Genomic DNA, 18,974 nt, shown 5'->3' with positions numbered 1-18,974 from the left:
ACTGTGATCTCTCCCTCTTTCTCTCTCTTGATTGATTGATCAAAGGATTGATTTTTGTTGTTGTTGTTGAAAATGTTTGAAACTTGTTACAAACATTTTCATTTGTACTGTATAAAATGTAAGGAGGCGAAAGACAAAATATTACCTGAAACTCATCACCATGAGATGGTCACCAAACTATTACCTGTAGTTTATCTCATATGTAATTTTTATGTGTATTATATAGATTAAATATGTAATTTTATATAAGCAAATTGAGATATTTTTCTGTAGGAACATGAGTTTTATTTTGACTTGTTTTTATCTCTTAACTCTAAGTCTTTAACCACTGTGGCGTAAAATACCAGTTGTGCTCTCATTAATCACTGCATGATATGCAGCATTATTTATTTAAACAACTTTTACGTTGGATATCTAGGCTGGTTCTGGTTTTTTTTAATTTAATTTTTTTTGATTTTAGTTTTCACACTTCTTTTATAACAGTTTTAGGATAACTTTCTAGAGGGTGCGCACAGCTCAGAAGGTAAACCATTTGCAATATTTCTGATACATGTTGTTATATTGCCTTTGGAAAACAATGTGTATACTTGACAACATTAGATTATATGATTTCCTAACCCTCCATCAGTTTAGTAACTCATTTGTCTATTTTAGTGTAATTTAAATTTATATTTCTTAGATTACTACTGAGGTTAAAATTTGCTTCATTTACATTATTTTGAATTTATAATGTTAACTTCGCATTTTCTGCACTTTTCTATAAGGTGGAGGACTCAGTCCCTAAGTCTTGAATTTGGTATTTTGCTTTGTTTGGAGGAGGAAAGTGTCACTTATACTTATACTTTTTTATTGAATTCAAACATTACTGCATTTATATCTATGGCAAAGTAGCCTATACATTATGTGTGAGTGTGTGTGTGTGTATAAGATATAAATGAAATAATCTTTGCATTACAGTTTGTTAGATATTTTAATAAATGTTCCAAGAACACCAGCAAGGAATACTTATTTCAATATTCTTCTATTAAAGGCATATTATCAATTATAATATTAATATCTTTTCTATCATATTTTATTATTTCATGTTTGACCTGTAAAAGATTAGAGGAATAATAAAATCTCTAAATTTGAGTGGAGATGTTGGTCAAAGGGTACAAAGTTGCAGTTATTCAGGCTGAGTAAGTCTAGAGATCTAAGGTACTGCATGATGACTACAGTTGGTAATACTGTATTGAATATTAGAAATTTGCTGAGAGATTTTGGGTTCATTCATTACACACACACAAAAAGTTAACTATGTGAAGAGATGACATGTTAATTAGCTTGAGTAGTCATCATCATAGTAATTATTTCACTGTGTATATGTACATCAAATTATCACATTGTACACCTTAACATACATAATTTTTATTAAAACAAGATCTCCCACTTTCGTTGTGTCAATTTCCTATAGTATCACAGAGTTTATTTTGCTAAGTAGTGTTATGAAAATAACATATACACATGGTAACATAATAAAAAGATGCCAATTAATTTAAAACATGTGAGTTTCCCTTCTGTTAAGGTACTGCCATTAACAGTCCCTTATACATTCTTTCAGAAGCATCCTGCACATACTTTCCTCTCTCAATAGAAATATACTCTTTCAACACAAAGAGGTATGTATATAGACTCTTTTGCACGTATCTTTTCCCCCCTCCTTTAGCAGGTGTATATCTTAGAGACCTTTCCATATCAACATATAAATATCTGCCTCATTTAAAAAAATAGACTTTAATGTCAGAATAGATTAATAGATTTTAATGCCAGAATGTACAATAGTTATTTGAAGCAAACATATTTTTGGCACTTAGGCTGCCTCTAGTTGCTTGTTATTATAAACATTTTTATAGTAAAAAATCCTTGCGTGTACATTTGAGTCTATTGGTAGGTCAAGTTTCAGAACTATAATAGTTGCACTAAAGTTACATACATTTAAAATTGTGCAACATCAACAAATTATACTCCAAATAATTATGACAATTTAGCTTCCAACCAACATTGGGTGTTTGTTTTAAATTTTTATTATCACTGGGTATTATATAAATCTTTAAATATTTGCTAATATGGTAGGTGAAACACATGTTATCATTATTGTTTAAGTTTGTATTTGTTTAGTTACAGGAGACATTGATCATGTTTTACCATTTTTATGGAGCTTGTATATTTGTTCCCTGGACTTTGTATCTATTTCCTTTCCTCATTAATCTAATAAGGTTTTGTTGTTGTTCTAATTGATTTCTAGAGGCTTTTTACAAATTCATAAAATCAGTCTTTATATATTAGATGTTAATTGTTTGGTATGTAATGATTCATAATTTTTAAATCTTAAATGTGGTTTATAATTGTGATTAAATTTTTAAAGTCTTCTTTTTAATTTTTTTTACCTTGAAGTATATTTTATTAGATTTTAATATGATAAACCCTAATTAGTTTTTGTCTTTATTTCTCTTTTATCCTATTTCCAATCTTTCACAGTAGTTTGTTATAATAAAATAGAATTTAAACAAATTATTATTGTAAATTTTATTTTTATCCCAAGTTACTTTGTAATATTTTGTTTCAGAAAATTTGACAATAATTAATTAACTTTGTATGTTTAGTTGGTTTTTACTTGAGTTCACTTTTTCCATACCCTAGTTGAATTATTCTAGAGTACTTTTTTTTTGCCGTACGTGGGCCTCTCACTGTTGTGGCCTCTCCCGTTGCGGAGCACAGGCTCCGGACGCGCAGGCTCAGCAGCCATGGCTTGCGGACTCAGCCGCTCCGCGGCATGTGGGATCTTCCCGGACCGGGGCACGAACCCGTGTCCCCTGCATTGGCAGGCGGACTCTCAACCACTGTGCCACCAGGGAAGCCCCTAGAGTACTTTTTTTTTTTCTTGCAGGATCTTAGTTCCCTGACCAGGGATTGAACCTAGGCAGTGACAGCTTGGAGTCCTACCACTGGACTGCCAGGGAATTCCCAGGACTATGTTATTTTGAGTAACATCTTAATCAGTCAGGACATTGTCCTAGAAGGGTAGTGAAGGGAATACTTCATGAATCTTCCTTTGAGAATGACTTTAAGCTGCCCTTGCATATAGAAAAAATATGAATGGGTATAAAATCATTGGTTCACATTTTCCCACTTCTAAATTATGTGGACATCAGTTTACTCCCACCTGCCATTTAGTGTTCCTAATGACATGTTGGAACGTTTTCACTTGTAAGTAATCTGTACTTTTCTGTCTGGAAATTTGTGGATTACCCCTTTCCCCACCTTATCATTGTATCTCATACATTTTACTGTGATATTTAGGTGTTCTCATTTCCTTCATGTACCTAGACTTAATAAAAACTATTTTTGTTCCAATATTTATTTATCAAAGGTAAGATTTAGCTAATTTACACTGCTACTGTACTCCCTTTGTCCTTGTATTTCTATCATCTATCTATCTATCTATCATTATCTATCATCTATCTGAACATTTCTTACTTTCGCAGTCTATCAGCTTTAATCATTATCTTGCCAACCTTCTATCTAAGGTAAAGACATTAGTGTACTGTACTGAATGTTTTCTGTTTGCTCCTCCAGATCTAGTCTCCTTTCTTCTCTACTCTATGTGTCCCTTATTGACCATATCAATGAGCTTCCTTGATCTCTGGCATCATCTTGGTTTTGGCCATTGGAGATTGGAGGATAGCGAGAGAGGGAGTTTGGAGTATTTATTTTCCCACCTGCCTCCTTGCTGGGTCATCCACAGCTTGGCTGCCTCACTCTACAAAAAGCCACAGCTTTCCGTACAGCTGTTCACCCCCTGGTTTCAGCCACTACTCCTTCCCCTGCCCCTGCAGTCCTAAGAGTGGTAATTTCTCCCTAATATTTCCAAACCTAGGATTTGGCACCATTCATTGCTCGGTTTAAGCTTGTTCATACGTTTATGGAAACTACTTCTCAGTCGCCCAGGTCAGGTGCCATCTGTTTTCTTCTTGGATGAAAGTCCCTGTTCTTTCCTCCACCTTTCTTCCAACGTTTCATCTACCACTTCCCAACAGCTATAATTCTACCTTCAAAATGTTTATGTGACCAGAATTAAGTCTCTGTGTTTGCCTATTTGTTGATTCTCGAAACTGAAAACCAATCAACAGCGTTCACATTGTTATAGCTGTGTAAATACGATTCAATGCAGAGTCTGTAGTTTGGTCAGGTGGCATTCCCTTTTCTTTATGCCCATTGCCATCAAATGGTATTAGATACCATTAATTTTAAGATTTCTATTATTTATGTACCACTAAAAAAGGAAGAAACCCTCTGCCAATTAAATTATGACCTGCCATCAATTGTAAGATGTATCTTGATTTCAAGGAAAAACTGTTCATCTTATAATTGATGAAATACAGTGGTCAACTCTTCCCTTGCCCTCTTGACTTGTCCTTGAGCACTTCTCAGCCTGGAGTCACAATCCATTTCACAGCCTGCATTATTTTTCTCATTCACCAACCACATGTCTTCCAACTGCAGAGGAGTCATTTCAAAGTTGTATGGTGTAGTATTTAAGAGTACAGACTCCGGTGCTAGATGACCTGAATTTGAAACCTGGAACCACTTTCTACTATCTGTGAGGCCATGGAAAGTTACTTAACCTCTCTGTGCTTCAGTTTCTTCATCTAACAATTAGAAATAATAATAGTGCCTAACTCAATGGTTTATTTTGAGGATTAAAAGGTGTAATGCATGTGAAGTACCCAGAACATGTGAAGTACCGGTTACACTGTGACTGTCCTTGTTAAATATAATGAAATTGCTCTGTGAGTGGTCTCCTTTAAATGCCCCTTACTGCTTGGGTCTCAAAGTAGCATCCCCAGTCCTCCTCCAAATGGTAGAAGGGCACACAACAGGGCATTACTTTTCCCCAATTAAATATCTTCACCAGTCTTTTCTTTCTCTCTGCAACTTGTCCCCTCTTTAAATACACAATGAGCTCAAGAGTTGTGGAATTGAGTCCTACAGTTTCCTTAGAAAAGTTGCATATACGGATTTGTCACATGTTGACTTTGTATCTGATATCTTTTTTAGAACCTCAGTCAAAACTAAGACGGGAAGAGTCCAACTCTAACCACCTGTTAGGACTATACTCCTTGGATCTGTCTTCCTTGACATTTTGTTTATTATATCCATTTCATTTTTCTACTTGATTCTTAAATAATTTCTCACACATGTCTCCTACTTTTTAAATTCAGTTATTTTTCTGCAGTATTCAATCTGTCACTTACTGCCTTCATTGTACTTTTTTAAATTATAATTTAATTTTTCTATCAGCTTTTTGCTATACCTCTGTGATTTTAACTTTTTTTTTATACAGCACGTTCTTATTAGTTATCTATTTTATACACATCAGTGTATACATGTCAATCCCTATCTCCCAAGTCATCCCACCCCCCCACCCCCCCTGCTTTCCCCCCTTGGTGTCCATACGTTTGTTCTCTACATCTATGTATCTATTCCTACCTTGCAAACTGGTTCATCTGTACTATTTTTCTAGATTCCACATATATGCATTAATATCTGATTTTTATTTTTCTCTTTCTGACTTACTTCACTGAGTATGACAGTCTCTAGATCCATCCACATCTCTACAAATGACCCAGTTTCATTCCTTTTTATGGCTGAGTAATATTCCATTGTATATATGTACCACATCTTCTTTATCCATTTGTCTGTCGATGGGCATTGAGGTTACTTCCATGACCTGGCTATTGTAAACAGTGCTGCAGTGAACCTTGGGGTGCATGTGTCTTTTTGAATTATGGTTTTCTCTGGATATATGCCCAGTAGTGGGATTATTGGATCATATGTAATTCTATTTTCAGTTTTTTAAGGAACCTCCATACTGTTCTCCATAGTGGCTGTATCAATTTACATTCCCACCAACAGTGCAAGAGGGTTCCCTTTTCTCCACACCCTCTCCAGCATTTGTTGTTTGTAGATTTTCTAATGATGCCCATCCTAATCGGTGTGAGGCGATACCTCATTGTAGTTTTGATTTGCATTTCTCTACTAATTAATGATGTTGAGCAGCTTTTCATGTGCCTCTTGGCCATCTGTATGTCTTCTTTGGAGAAATGTCTATTTAGGTCTTCTGCCCATTTTTTTTTTAACATCTTTATTGGAGTATAATTGCTTTACAATTGTGTGTTAGTTTCTGCTTTATAACAAAGTGAATTAGCTATACATATACATATATCCCCATATCTCCTCCCTCTTGCATGTCCCTCCCACCCTCCCTATCCCACCTCTCTAGGTGGTCACAAAGCACTGAGCTGATCTCCCTGTGCTATGCGGCTGCTTCCCACTAGCTATCTATTGATTTGTTAATGGTTGCTTTAAATCCTCAAAATTTCACAGTGTACTTTATTTTCTTTTTTTAAATTTTCTTTATTTATTTTTATTTTTTGGCTGCATTGGGTCTTCGTTGCTGCACATGGGCTTTCTCTAGTTGCGGTGAGCAGGGGCTTCTCTTGTTGTGGAGCACGGGCTCTAGGTGCGCGGGCTTCAGTAGTTATGGCACGCATGCTAGTAGTTGTGGCTGCGGGCTCTAGAGCGCAAGCTCAGTAGTTGTGGCTCACGGGCTTAGTTGCTCCGCGCATGTGGGATCTTCCTGGACCAGGGATCGAACCTGTGTCCCCTGCATTGGCAGGTGGATTTTTAACCACTGTGCCACCAGGGAAGTCCCTCGTGGTGTACTTTAATATTGTACCATTTCACATAAGATGTAAAAACTTTGAGCTCTATTGATCCATTTACCAACCTCCCCTTCCTCCATGCTGAAAATGTCATATGTATTACATTTATGTATGGTGTAAACATCACAGTTCACTGTCCATCATTAGTCTGAAGAGCTTCCTTTAGCATTGTAAGTGCACTGTAGAACTATGACCAACGAGTTATGGTCATAATTTCCAAATGAAGCTAAGATAGCGCTCAGATGAGTCAAGGCATACCTTTCCTGTCACTGTAATATCAGCAAACACAGAAAAATTACCACAGTATCTAGCAGTTCACAATTAGAGGCTATTCCAAAAATGCCCACCAATAAAAGAATGACTACAAAGAATCATTTGGAATCCTCAGAAATGAATATTTTCAGTGAGATGAGAATTGTTACATGTTTCCTTCTTATATTTATATTCTCTTGTCATTCCAGTGATCATTTTTCAGTGATAAAGGGAGGATGGTACATTTGTGGCCTTGGGTCCCCATCTTTCATAAGAAGAAATTTTGCTCAAATTCATTTAGGGAAATGCTTAAATACACTTTTTCTGCTAATATTCAGAGTATTGCGCTTGAGTAGATGAAATAGTCTTTAAAATATCTTCAAGTTTTAAAGGTATTTGAAGTGTTCATCACATGCCTTCATCTATTTGTATGTATATATGTGGCTTAAAACTACAATTCATTATTACTTCCATGGTTCTGTGGATTGATTCAGCTTAGCTATGTGGTTGTCGCTTGGATTCTCTCAGGCAGTTGCAGTCTGATGGCATCTGGGCTGGAGTCATTTGAAAGTTTGACCGAACTGGGTAACTAAGATGGTTTATTCACAGGTGAGCTCATTCAAGGCTGTCCCACCAGAGTGATCACATGTGGCATACCCACATGTTGCACTTCTCACACAGAATGAGCTAGGGCTAGGTTCCCAGAAGGAATGTTCCAAGAGCAGGTATCTCAAGAAACAGGAAGCAGCCAGGTGGGTTAAAGGATAAGCTTGAAAGTGGCACAACATCATTTCTGCCATATCCTATTGGTCAAGCAGTCCATGTGCTTTCCTCTTTTGAGTAAAGTCATCTTTTGAACTTTGTGTAAACATTCATTCATTCATATGTGTATATATTTAATATGTACATATATAATTCATATATATGTAATCTATTCATATATATCAATCAAAGTAATAATTTTCCCTTTCCCTATTAATCAAACTAGTTTTACTTATTTTTTCTCAGTCCTAGTTTTTCTTGGGTTAACAACACTGTTTTTGAAAGTAATAAAATCACATTTGCTTTACTATAATTCAGATTTTCTCCATTAGGCCAACCTTTACCCATCTTAATTTGTTCTATGAATTCGAGACTAAATGTAAATTAGTGCTTTTGCCTAACTTCCCAAATCATTTTTTGGAATGACTGGGGAGACTTACATGGTATCAGCAGACCTCTTAATTGAATGTCAAGGAAGGCAATTCCTATTGGCAAGGGGACCTCCAGCTTCACTGAGAAGCGTTCAATTAGATGGAAAACAGATGCTTATTTTTGTCTTATAAACCTCAGTGCAGGTTAGTGGTAATTACTTCGAAGAGCAGGATAACAATTTATGTAATCAGCAGGACCCTATAATTACTAATGCATAATTTCTAAACAGCGTTTAGCAAAATGAGGCCCATACATACACTTTGTAATGAAAAAAATGTGTTTGACACCACACTAAATTAAATTTTAAATTTGCATACTTTCTTCTAGGAAACACGCGAGCTTCATCTGTTTTATTTTGCTTCACTAACCCCTGTCTACTTTTAGCTCTTTTATAGCATCATGGAAATGCTGAATCACAATGATGGCTGAATGGCAGCCTAAGAACCAGTAGTGGAGAAAGACTTCCTTCTCTGTTTTCTAGGGTAATATTAACACCAGTGTAGGAGATGATTTGGAATGTTACATCTAAGCAACTTGTTTCCACTGTGAGATTAATATAATGGTCATAGAATCACTTAATGTAGACTATACGTGCCAGCAGAGAACTTAAAAATTATCTGTACTTATCTTTTTATTACAGACGGAAAAACTGAGGTCCAGTAAAATATGACTTGTGAAACAGCAAGCAGTTGGCAGTAGGAGTAAGAAAGTATTCACTCAGTTAGTCCCAGGTCTGTGTAAAATCCATTTCATTAGCCTATTTGGGCCATATAGAGTTGTTTGGGTTTTTTTTGCGGTACGCGGGCCTCTCACTGTTGTGGCCTCTCCCGTTGCGGAGCAACAGGCTCCGGACGCGCAGGCTCAGCGGCCATGGCTCACAGGCCCAGCCGCTCTGCGGCATGTGGGATCTTCCCGGACCGGGGCACGAACCCGTGTCGCCTGCATCGGCAGGCGGACTCTCAACCACTGCGCCACCAGGGAAGCCCCATATAGAGTTTTTGTTAGGCAATAACACATACTACATTAGCCCCAGGGATACTGGACATTTCTGTAGTAAGTATTTTGAAATTTACATGTACATATGCATTGCTAGCAGGTGTTTAATAACAGTAGGTCGAAGTAGTAGTAATAGTAGGTATAGCATCTCTTGAAGATAATTTAAGTTCTACATATTAAGAAAATTGAGCACTAGTTATTGACATTTTCTTTGTGAAAGACCATTGATGAAATTGTACACCTTGATGAATTCTTACCTACAGTTCCTGAGGTCATGTCAAGAGGATTACCAGCCTCTTCAAAGCTCTGGACCTGAGACACCAGAGTGCATCAGTCTCATTAGAAACGCTTTCATAATAAATTCACTTCATTTATTTAATCAACATATAATGAATACCTACTGGCTACTGCCAAGAGGGTTAAACACGATTTCTGAACTCAGAGAGCTAACAGTCTGCGGCAGGCAGGAGGTATGTACAAGGCACTCATAACAAAGATTCAAAGAGCTAAGGGAGTTAAGAAGAGGGAAAGGGAAAGATCACTTCTGGGTGGAAGGAATAGAGGCCCTGCCTGGAAAATGTGGCATTTGAACTAAACTTAAATAATATTATTACTATTAACCTAGAAATATTTCTTTTGTTCCTAAAGAGCTTTAACTATATTTGGAGCAAGCAAGTTATTTCCCATATTTAATTTTAGCTCTCTAAGGGATTTATTTACAACTTGGTAAATTTGTGGAGAGCAATTCAGGAAATTTCTTAACTCAGTTGCTATATAAAGCTTAGAAAGCTCAAAGAACATTTGATTTTCAAATTGAGAGAGTAGAGTTTATTTAAAAAATTCTTTTAAGAAATTAATGAATATTACCCTATTAATGAGAATAAAATTATTGTTAAAACAAAATAATAATTATTTCTTTAAAAATAATAACAGCTTTCTATAGAAACTTGATAAATATAAAAAGTTAAATAAGGTAGGAAAATGGTTACTGTTATTATTTTGGAGCATGTCTTTGCAGGTTTTCTTTTAATACATTAATTCTGGATATAGTAACGTAGTCAAATTTTCATCTCAAAATTTGGAGGGACCTTTTTTCCCCATATCATAAAATTTCTTGGAAAACACCATCTTCAATGAGTGCACAATAGGCCATATTTTGAAGGTACATTAATTTACTTAATGATTCTCCTAATGTTGGAAAGTTTTCTAAATTTTGCAAATAGAAATGATGCTGAGATGAGTATCTTTGTACATAAATCTATTTCTACATGTCATATTATTTATTTGGGATTCATGTCTGAATATTGAAGGCTGAATCAAAGGATGAAAACATTTTAAGCATTGTGGTACATACGGCCAAAAATTACCTTTAACCCAGGAATAAACAGAGGACTATGAGGATATAGCTCAGCAATGTAAGAAGAAATATTTATTCCCTCTTTTTAATCCTTCATCTCTTTTTTCACAGAAGGTACTTTATACTTGTAATTGATTAGACATACTTCTTAACATTATTTTTACTGGTTTTGTAACTCAAACCAGTGGCACCATATACATTTTTCAGTATAATAAGTAAATTTTTTCTCTGTGACTGTTATCCTGGAGAAAAATCCACTTAGTGCAATGTAAAGTACCTATTCATCTATTAAAAAAAAGAAAAACAAAAAACTCCCAATAATGTAAAATGGAAACCAGGTGTATTCCTGGGTTATTCCACCTGGGCCCAAGTTATTAAAAAAAAAAAAAAGAAATAATTATAACGTTTGAAACATTTCTCACCCAAACAAGATGCTGACTGGCATTGTTTAATACTATGGGTAACATTCTTTCATAGGAGTTCCAGAGAGCAGGGGCCTTGTATGTAAGCCAGAGGGAAGGTTAAAGATGTTATATTGTAGATACAAAGAAGCACCCTAAGAGAGTCTACAGTTACAGAAGTTTCATAAGTATTAAATTCTCATAATATATTTGGGAATTAAAAAAAGAGAGGAACAGACTCAGTTTAACTCAGTAAAATTAAACACAAAAATGTTGATTTTTGCATTAAAAATCTATGTACAACTTGGTTGGAATCATAATTTTGAGAAGTGAGCCAAATATTACCATATTCAGCCTTTAGTAGGACTTTAGGGAAAACATCATAGAGTGATCTGGAGGCAGAATTTGGCCAATCAGAGTTGAAATTCTGATAGGTAGATATTTAAGTACATTGGTTTATGTTTTAACTGCCATGAAAATCTGCCAATTTCACACATAGTTTTCATTTCTTATATTTTTAAATTTGCCATTAAAAAATGACTATTAAATCTGGCATTAGCTCTTGTTTAAGCTACAACCTACCCAAGTTTCATTTACTCATACATTGGTATTGAGTGAAAGAAATATTTTTCTCCCAGTCTGCGTGATGAAGATTTAATATTTTAAATATACATTTTTAAGAAAACAAAGTTCGGGACTTCCCTGGTGGTGCAGTGGTTAAGAATTTAACGAGATCTCGTCTGGGAAGATCCCACATGCCGCGGAGCAACTAGGCCCGTGCGCCACAACTTCTGAGGCCCCCGCTCCCAGAGCCCGTGCTCCGCAACAAGAGAAGCCACCACAATGAGAAGCCCGCGCCCACAATGAAGAGCAGCCCCCGCTCGCTACAATTAGAGAAAGCCCACGCGCAGCAACAAAGACCCAATGCAGCCAAAAAATAAATACATAAGTAAATAAATTTATTAAAAAAAAAGAAAACAAAATTCAAATAGTGAGTTTTAAAATATCATTTTGAAGGCTCTCTCTGCCTTATATATACATATAGCCTCTTACACAAATCTGGGCAAATATTAAAGAAACACCACAAAGAAAGTTGGCTTCAAAGTTCAACAGAATATTTTGTTTTTATATGGAAGCCACTCACAGATTAAATTATCAAATACTTCTAATATTAATTTACTCTTTTATGAATATTTACCAAGTTCCCACTATGTGCCACAAAACGTGAGGTTCCGGGGCACGAACTTGCGTCCCCTGCATCGGCAGGCGGACTCTCAGCCACTGTGCCACCAGGGAAGCCCGAGGTTTTTACTTTTATTTTAATTTTTGGTGTCTGAGTGTGTTCTCCCTTACCACACCTATATATACTAATACGTATTGCTTTTCCTTGAATAATTGTCATGTAAGAATATTTGAAAGTTTGCCATGCAAGGACTAACATTCTTTTCTTAGCTCTTTATGTTGAATATGATGATATTTATCTCTCCCTGTACTCTCACATATAGATGACATACAAGGAACTTTGTTCTCCTCTAAGTCAGTATAGTTTGATGCAGAAGAAGCTTAGTAAGGGGACCGTGGAGTCTAATGAGGCTTGTCAACAGGCTGGAGTTTGGTGAATTTCCTGTTTGGATCCTAGGAAATAGACAGCAGACTGAATAATGACTTGCAGATTGTCTTTATAGTCTTTATAGTAATTTAACTATTAGTTTGGTAATTAATTTTTACAAGATTAAATAAAAGAAAATACGCTTTTTTAGTGCCACCTGCGATTGTATTCAAATCACGGCACTTGACCAAAGCTCTGTTTTTTCTCCATTTATAATTTTTATTCATTTTTATGCTACTGTTTTAAGTCAGATTAATATTTTAAGGTTCTTAAAATCATCTTTGACATAATACATATGCATACAAAAACATATACACATAGATATTAGGATCATTAACCGCTATATATTTTGAGGCAGTTTTTATCTCTTTGTGGGATGGGGAGACCTACCAATAGGCATTCTTAGACTTCTTTTAAAGTTATTGTTAAGCTTTAACATCCTACGATTTCCTTGACTGTCTCAGCCCCCTGGCTGATTAAGAGCCCCTTTTCTTACTCCCCAGATATCCAAACTTGTCTCTTTAGTGACATGAAAGTTTATCAGCATAGCTGTCACTCTCCCTACCATGTTATTGGTTTTTGTGCTTATCCCTGCCACTACACTGTGGTTACCTTGAGGGCAGAGTCTGTGTCCCAGAGCCTCACATGTAGTGGGCTCACATGTAGAGTATCTCACATGTAGTGGGCTGACATGTAGAGTGTCTCACCTGTAGAGGGCTCGAAAGAGAGTGGCCTGACCTTGGGATTGGCATATACATATCCTACCCGACTTCTAAACAATTTACATGAAAAGGGGGAAAAAGCCTTGCTCTTCTATACTTTCTCTGTAATTAAAGAATAAAAGAGATGAGTGAAAATGTGTATATTGAAGTACAGTTGGGTGTGCCATCTAAATGACAATGAAAATTAGCATGTGTGAATGAAGGTGGGATGAAGAGGCAAAGAATATGTGTGAAATGGAGGTCAAGCTATGTGAGTATCACTAAATCCCAAAGCAAGCAAGCAAATAAAATGCTATCAAACCCAAGTCCCTACTTTTTTTGTCCAAGGCCCTGTATTAGGTGTTGCAAGGGAAATATTCCCAAGACATATTCCCTTGAGGATAAAATCTAATCCTCAAGGAGCTGACAGTCCAGCGGGGGAGGTGCTGTCAACACACACACACACACACGCAATCTTTACTGTAACAAGCTCTCCATGCCAAGGCTACGAGAATACAGAGGAAGAGTGGTGCGCTAGCTTCACTTAGTGGGAAGTAGTTGAACTGACCCTCAAAGAAGGTGAAACATGAAAAGTTAGAGAGTAGATGAAAGTATACTGAGATGCATAATAAAACACTGAGGAAAAGCAAAGTGAAAAATAACCTGTGGATTCAGTTGTGAGCAAAAAAAGGAAAAGAAATGGGAGAAAGCAAAGGCTGGCTTCATACTAGTTTAGTTCTGACTGAAGTAACTAGAATGACCTTAAATGTCCTAGATTAAACAGAAGTTTGGAATAAGATGTAATGCTGAAGGGCTGAAAGATGAAGGGGTTAAATGAGGGGTGGAAGGCAAAAGATGCCTTGGTGGGAGATACTTCCCTTAGAAGTTGAGTACCCTGACCTCTTCCATTTCGAAGGAGTCTGGTGCTTTGCCTGCAAGACAAGACAAGCTCTTGAGTTTGTTAGTCTGAAGTGAGTTCTCCTTTGGAGTTCTGTCCTTGACTAACCCCTGAGACACACAGGAAGGAGGAGCCTGCTTGGCCAGCATGGATGAGTGAGGACACTGCTTGCTCAGAAGAGCTTGGGGAGGATCACAAGGTGTCAAGTCATCACAGGCCTGAAGAGACCAGTGCTCTGCTGAAAGAGACAAATGACTTTGGTCGTGTGTGTTTGTCATGGCAACTCTGCTCCACACCCTGCTTCTGCAGAGACGATGGAAAATTTGCTTCTCATCTTCAATGACTGTGATGCTCCCAGGCTATAATCCCTTCTAGTGTTCTGCTTTGAACCTATCCTAAAAAAGTTCACCCATTCTTCTTCGATGCTCTTTGGCTTCACTCACTGAGGTTCTTTGCACACTTTTTCCTTCATCTTCCTCTTTAGCTTTGTTCTGCAGGATGTTGACATCATTCAGCAAAGATGAGAAAGCACTGGCCACATGATCCAATATTTCCAGCTGTTAGAAACAGCCTGAACAATACAAGCAACACACAATTTTTAGTTTCAACGAAACTGCATTCATGTGGTAAAAACTGAAGAGATTTGTTAACTCATGTGATTTTCAAGATGGGAAGGACTTTAAGTTTCTGAAACTCAAGTTTTCCTTAGTGTGTGCCATTGATTATTATGGAGGAGATTCCCCTACATAACAAGGTATCACTGTATTATAGGGAAAGAGAATGCCTTTTATAGTTAGTTGAATATGCATGACTATATAGACTCATATAGTCTTTATGTGTTAATCTATAAAAACTATAGGCAAGGCTGAATCTTGAGATTAATGTCATGTGTTAAAGTAAATGTCAAAGAGTGAGCCCAGCTCTTTCATATGAAGTGAGCTTGGAGATTCTTCCATTCTTCCATAGCTTGAGGCAGTCATCATCCTCATCATCACCTCCATCATATCCATCTATACCCTTCACCTGAGAGTGTGGAAAGATCATGACATATGGAATCAGCAGGCCTGGATCCAAATCCCAGATCAACCAGTCACTGAAAGTGTGACCACAAAGTAAACGAATTAACAGATTCACGGTGCCTAGCACACAGTAAATGGCCCGTTTCTTCATCTGGAGAATGAGATAATAATACCAGTCTCACATATCTCTCACATCTGTTGTGAAAAACACAATGCTACATACATATCAGTTAAAATAAGTGTGCGTGACTCAGGAAGGGAATGTATTGTCTTCAGTCTTCCAAGAGAAGATAGTCATTAACGTGAAAACCCATTTACCTTTCCAAACAAACCAGCTCCTCAACTTGTCTTTCTGAACCACCTCGCCTCACTCATTCGGGCAATATGCAAGAATTGGCTTAATTAGTATGTGGGAGAGATCTAATGTAGCAAGGGCTATTTTGGGGATGCATTGCCACTTTGAAAAAATTGTAAAAAAATATTTTTGGTATCTCCAGACAGTAAAACCACAGTAATGGAAGCAGAACATTTTGTTTTTATTACACAGCCTTCTCTCACTCCCAGGGATAGCATGAAGGGTTGCATAGCTCATCAACGGCCAAAGGCCCATTGGTGTGGAAGGATGCTGTCCTCTGTCCTGTTGTTGGCATCATCACAGCAATGCTACAGACTCCTCCATGAGCAAATCATTATGCCTAACTGTTTTCTTCACCTGAAAGTGGAAGATATTGACCATTCATAATTCTACTCCAAAAAAATGTGATGGGTGTCTTATGGAGGACTGTGATATTCTGTCAAGACCTAGAGGAACTCTTGGGTTCCAGATGTTTTCAGAAATATTCCGACTACGCTTCCCCCTTAAATTTAGTTGTAAGCTCAAGAGCATGACTGAATCACAGTTCCACTTTTACGATTGTCTTAGTATCCTTTCTATAGCAGATTTTTATACTTAGACTAACATAAAACCTATCAATTTAATTGGTTCAGGCAATTCAGAGAACATAATAGTGTGAAGTGTTGGATGGGGGGTTTTGTTTGTTTGTTTTGCTTTGAGGTACACTGAACAATGAACCAACTGATTCTCATCCCTTCAAGTTGGAACGTTTTGTACTGACTTTGAAGGAGACATACTTTTCCATTCTGTCTATGGGACAACCAACTAATTTTACTATTGCTTGTTTTACACTTGACTCTCTCAGTTGTCTTGAGTTGAAAGTGTAAGTGTTGAGTCAGAATAGTTACCGTGCTCTATTAGCACAGGTCTAAGTGGTGGAAATAAGAGGGGGCCAGCAGCCACAGGATCAGGGGCCAACTCCTGGTTTCCCTAAAACCCATGTGTCAATTTCATCTGTGAAACGTTTACTTCACAGATCTGCTCAATCACTCCTCAGATATTGGTGTTATTATTCTCCCCAAATAAATAACTGATCAAAGATTTTGCACCTCTGTGGGGCTTGGAGGAGACAACAAAGAACGGTATTAATTTCTTCTAAAGGTAAAGAAACATCACACTGCAACACCTTCAGTTTTGCATATACTCTTTTTAAACAATGTCACTGCTGAGATTTCTGAGACCCATTTCACCCATAGGAAAGCAGGGGCAACAGAAACTGAAATGAAAAATCTACGTAAAACCTCTGTTCCTGATATTCGTTTGAGAGAAACACTTCATCTCACTTGACTTTCCTTTCAGGGAATCTATTTATTTAGAAGAATCTATTTAACAGAATTTTGGCATGTTCCACAGTCCAGAATTCTGCAAACTCTATTCCACGGAGGAGATGTTCTTTAATGCTCCTCTAAGAGAGGTTCTGTACTGAAATGGTTTTGAAAACGCTGCACTGCATCCCCTCTAGAAGACTGAGAGTGCATCTCGGCGTATTAAACAAATCCTGCAGTAAATAAACCTGTTTAACGGTAAGCCATCTTTCTCTCAAATTATTTGAGCACAGTACACATACTCCAAGAATATCCTCAGTAGTGTCCTAGAGAAAAGTATTCCATTGACCATCAGTTGGAGAAAAACTGCGGCATGCATGATAACTGTAAGATTTAAGCACAGTTACTCCACAAATCTGAAGATATGACAGATTCGTAACTACCAATTACAGCTTGGGGTGGAAATAAGCAGTGTTCTAAGCCTCACAGATGAGAAAATTAAGGTGTCACTTAGTGACTCATGACAAGCCTTGGCAGATCCTGGTTTCTCTGACCTCTGGGTATGTGGCTATGGTACGCATTAGTGCTGTTCACCAGTATTGCCTTCCTTCTGGGCATGCTGTACGATTGCACATTGTCACCCCTTTGGAGTTAAGTGTGGCCACATGACTTATTTTGGACAATGAAATGAGCACACTTGATATGTGTAAGTTCTGAGCAGGAGGCTTTAAGACCCAAGTATGGTTCTCTATTTCCACCTTTTCCCTGTCATTTACAACCAGTGATGTTCCAGAGAGCTGAGCCAAGTCCATGGATAGGGAAAACATCATGGAACAGATCTTGCTTCCTCCCAAAATATACACCAATCTGCAGTGGGCATGGAGAGTGATCATGACATAAACTTGTTTCTGTTTGAAGCCACTGAGATACTGGGGTTGACTGCTACTGCACAGATCTCCTGGCCCATCCCTCCTAATACCGTGGCTCATCTGACTGCTCATTGCCATTGCTGAGGTTCTGACGCCACGTGGTCCTCACTTACTGCACGAGTTAGGGTTCTCAATGTCCATTCGCTGCTTTTGAGCTTCGAGGAAAACACGGATGTTGATTCCTCTGGCTGCTGAGTCACAACCCAGGAATCTGGCTGGGACTCGTGTGTAGATGTCTGGCTCGTCAGCACCAAACCCCAGATCCAAGAGAATCTCCACTGGATCTTTTTCCCAAAATTCCAGCCATTCAGGAATGCTGCAGTAAAAATATGATGAATATCTTTATCCAGTAACAGTTCACTTAACCAAAAGCCATTTTTTTTCCTAGTCACCTCACCCACCCAATCTTCCAGAAATTGAGTAAAGGAGGAATCTGAATAGACAAACAGATGGTGCATTTCCTAGAGCTCATATATACTTCCTAAAAGGACAGTCCTTCACCCCCGCTCAGGGACTGCTTGTCTGTACTTTAAAATGAGTTTACTTAACAGGTTTTCCATTTCACAACAGGCAGGTGTTAAATTAGATATGGCAGGGAGACTGTGGGACAAAAACCAGAGGCAGTGAAGTGATAACCACAAAAAATGGTAGTTGATGGCAATATGAAACAGAAGAAAAAAAAAAAACAACCCTGAAAACAGTAGACTAAAAAAAAGAATATTTAAAAAGAGTATCAGTCTGGGGCATCCCCAGTCACGCAGATTTGTTGAGGATATCACTAAATGGAGACTACAGGACTAATGTTCACATATAATGACTTTAAGTCCCTAGGTGAGGTTAAAATATGTTCTGTAGTTTTTTGGACTTGGCTGAGAAACAAGAAGTACTGTTTTCAACTTGTTTTATTCAGTGCTGGCACTTAAAATGATACCCTGCAGTTATGTGGAAATTATATTTATATATACCAGCTCACTTCCCCCTCACTGACTACCCATTTACACAAATATTTATTGAACGTCTGTCATGTTCTAGGCTCTCTGGTAGGCACCTAAGGCACAAAAAAGAACAAAAATAATATAGTCCTGCTTTCTAATGGCTCACATTCTCATGGCCAAGAATATAATTATTGATTGATCTGTCACTAAAAATACTTTCAATATTATTTACTTTTCAAAATCTATATTTAATCAGGTAA

At 37.3% G+C, this 18,974-nt stretch overlaps 1 protein-coding gene across 1 annotated transcript in view; it reads right to left on the bottom strand.

Moving 5' to 3' along the window:
• The window catches only part of ITPRID1 (ITPR interacting domain containing 1), a 70,747-nt gene that overhangs the window by 34,222 nt on the left and 17,551 nt on the right, over window positions 1-18,974 (bottom strand). The window contains 5 exon segments of the mRNA XM_024736736.1: window positions 9,464-9,518; window positions 14,175-14,455; window positions 14,458-14,572; window positions 14,574-14,743; window positions 17,893-18,095. Coding sequence (XP_024592504.1) covers window positions 9,464-9,518; window positions 14,175-14,455; window positions 14,458-14,572; window positions 14,574-14,743; window positions 17,893-18,095 — 824 coding nt within the window.

The sequence above is a fragment of the Neophocaena asiaeorientalis genome, unplaced genomic scaffold, assembly GCF_003031525.2.
Source record: "Neophocaena asiaeorientalis asiaeorientalis breed wild unplaced genomic scaffold, Neophocaena_asiaeorientalis_V1.1 scaffold612, whole genome shotgun sequence".
In the NCBI taxonomy this organism is placed as follows: Eukaryota; Metazoa; Chordata; class Mammalia; order Artiodactyla; family Phocoenidae; genus Neophocaena; species Neophocaena asiaeorientalis.
The sequence above is the reverse complement of the archived record's forward strand: the minus strand, read 5'-3'. Positions and strand labels throughout refer to the sequence as shown.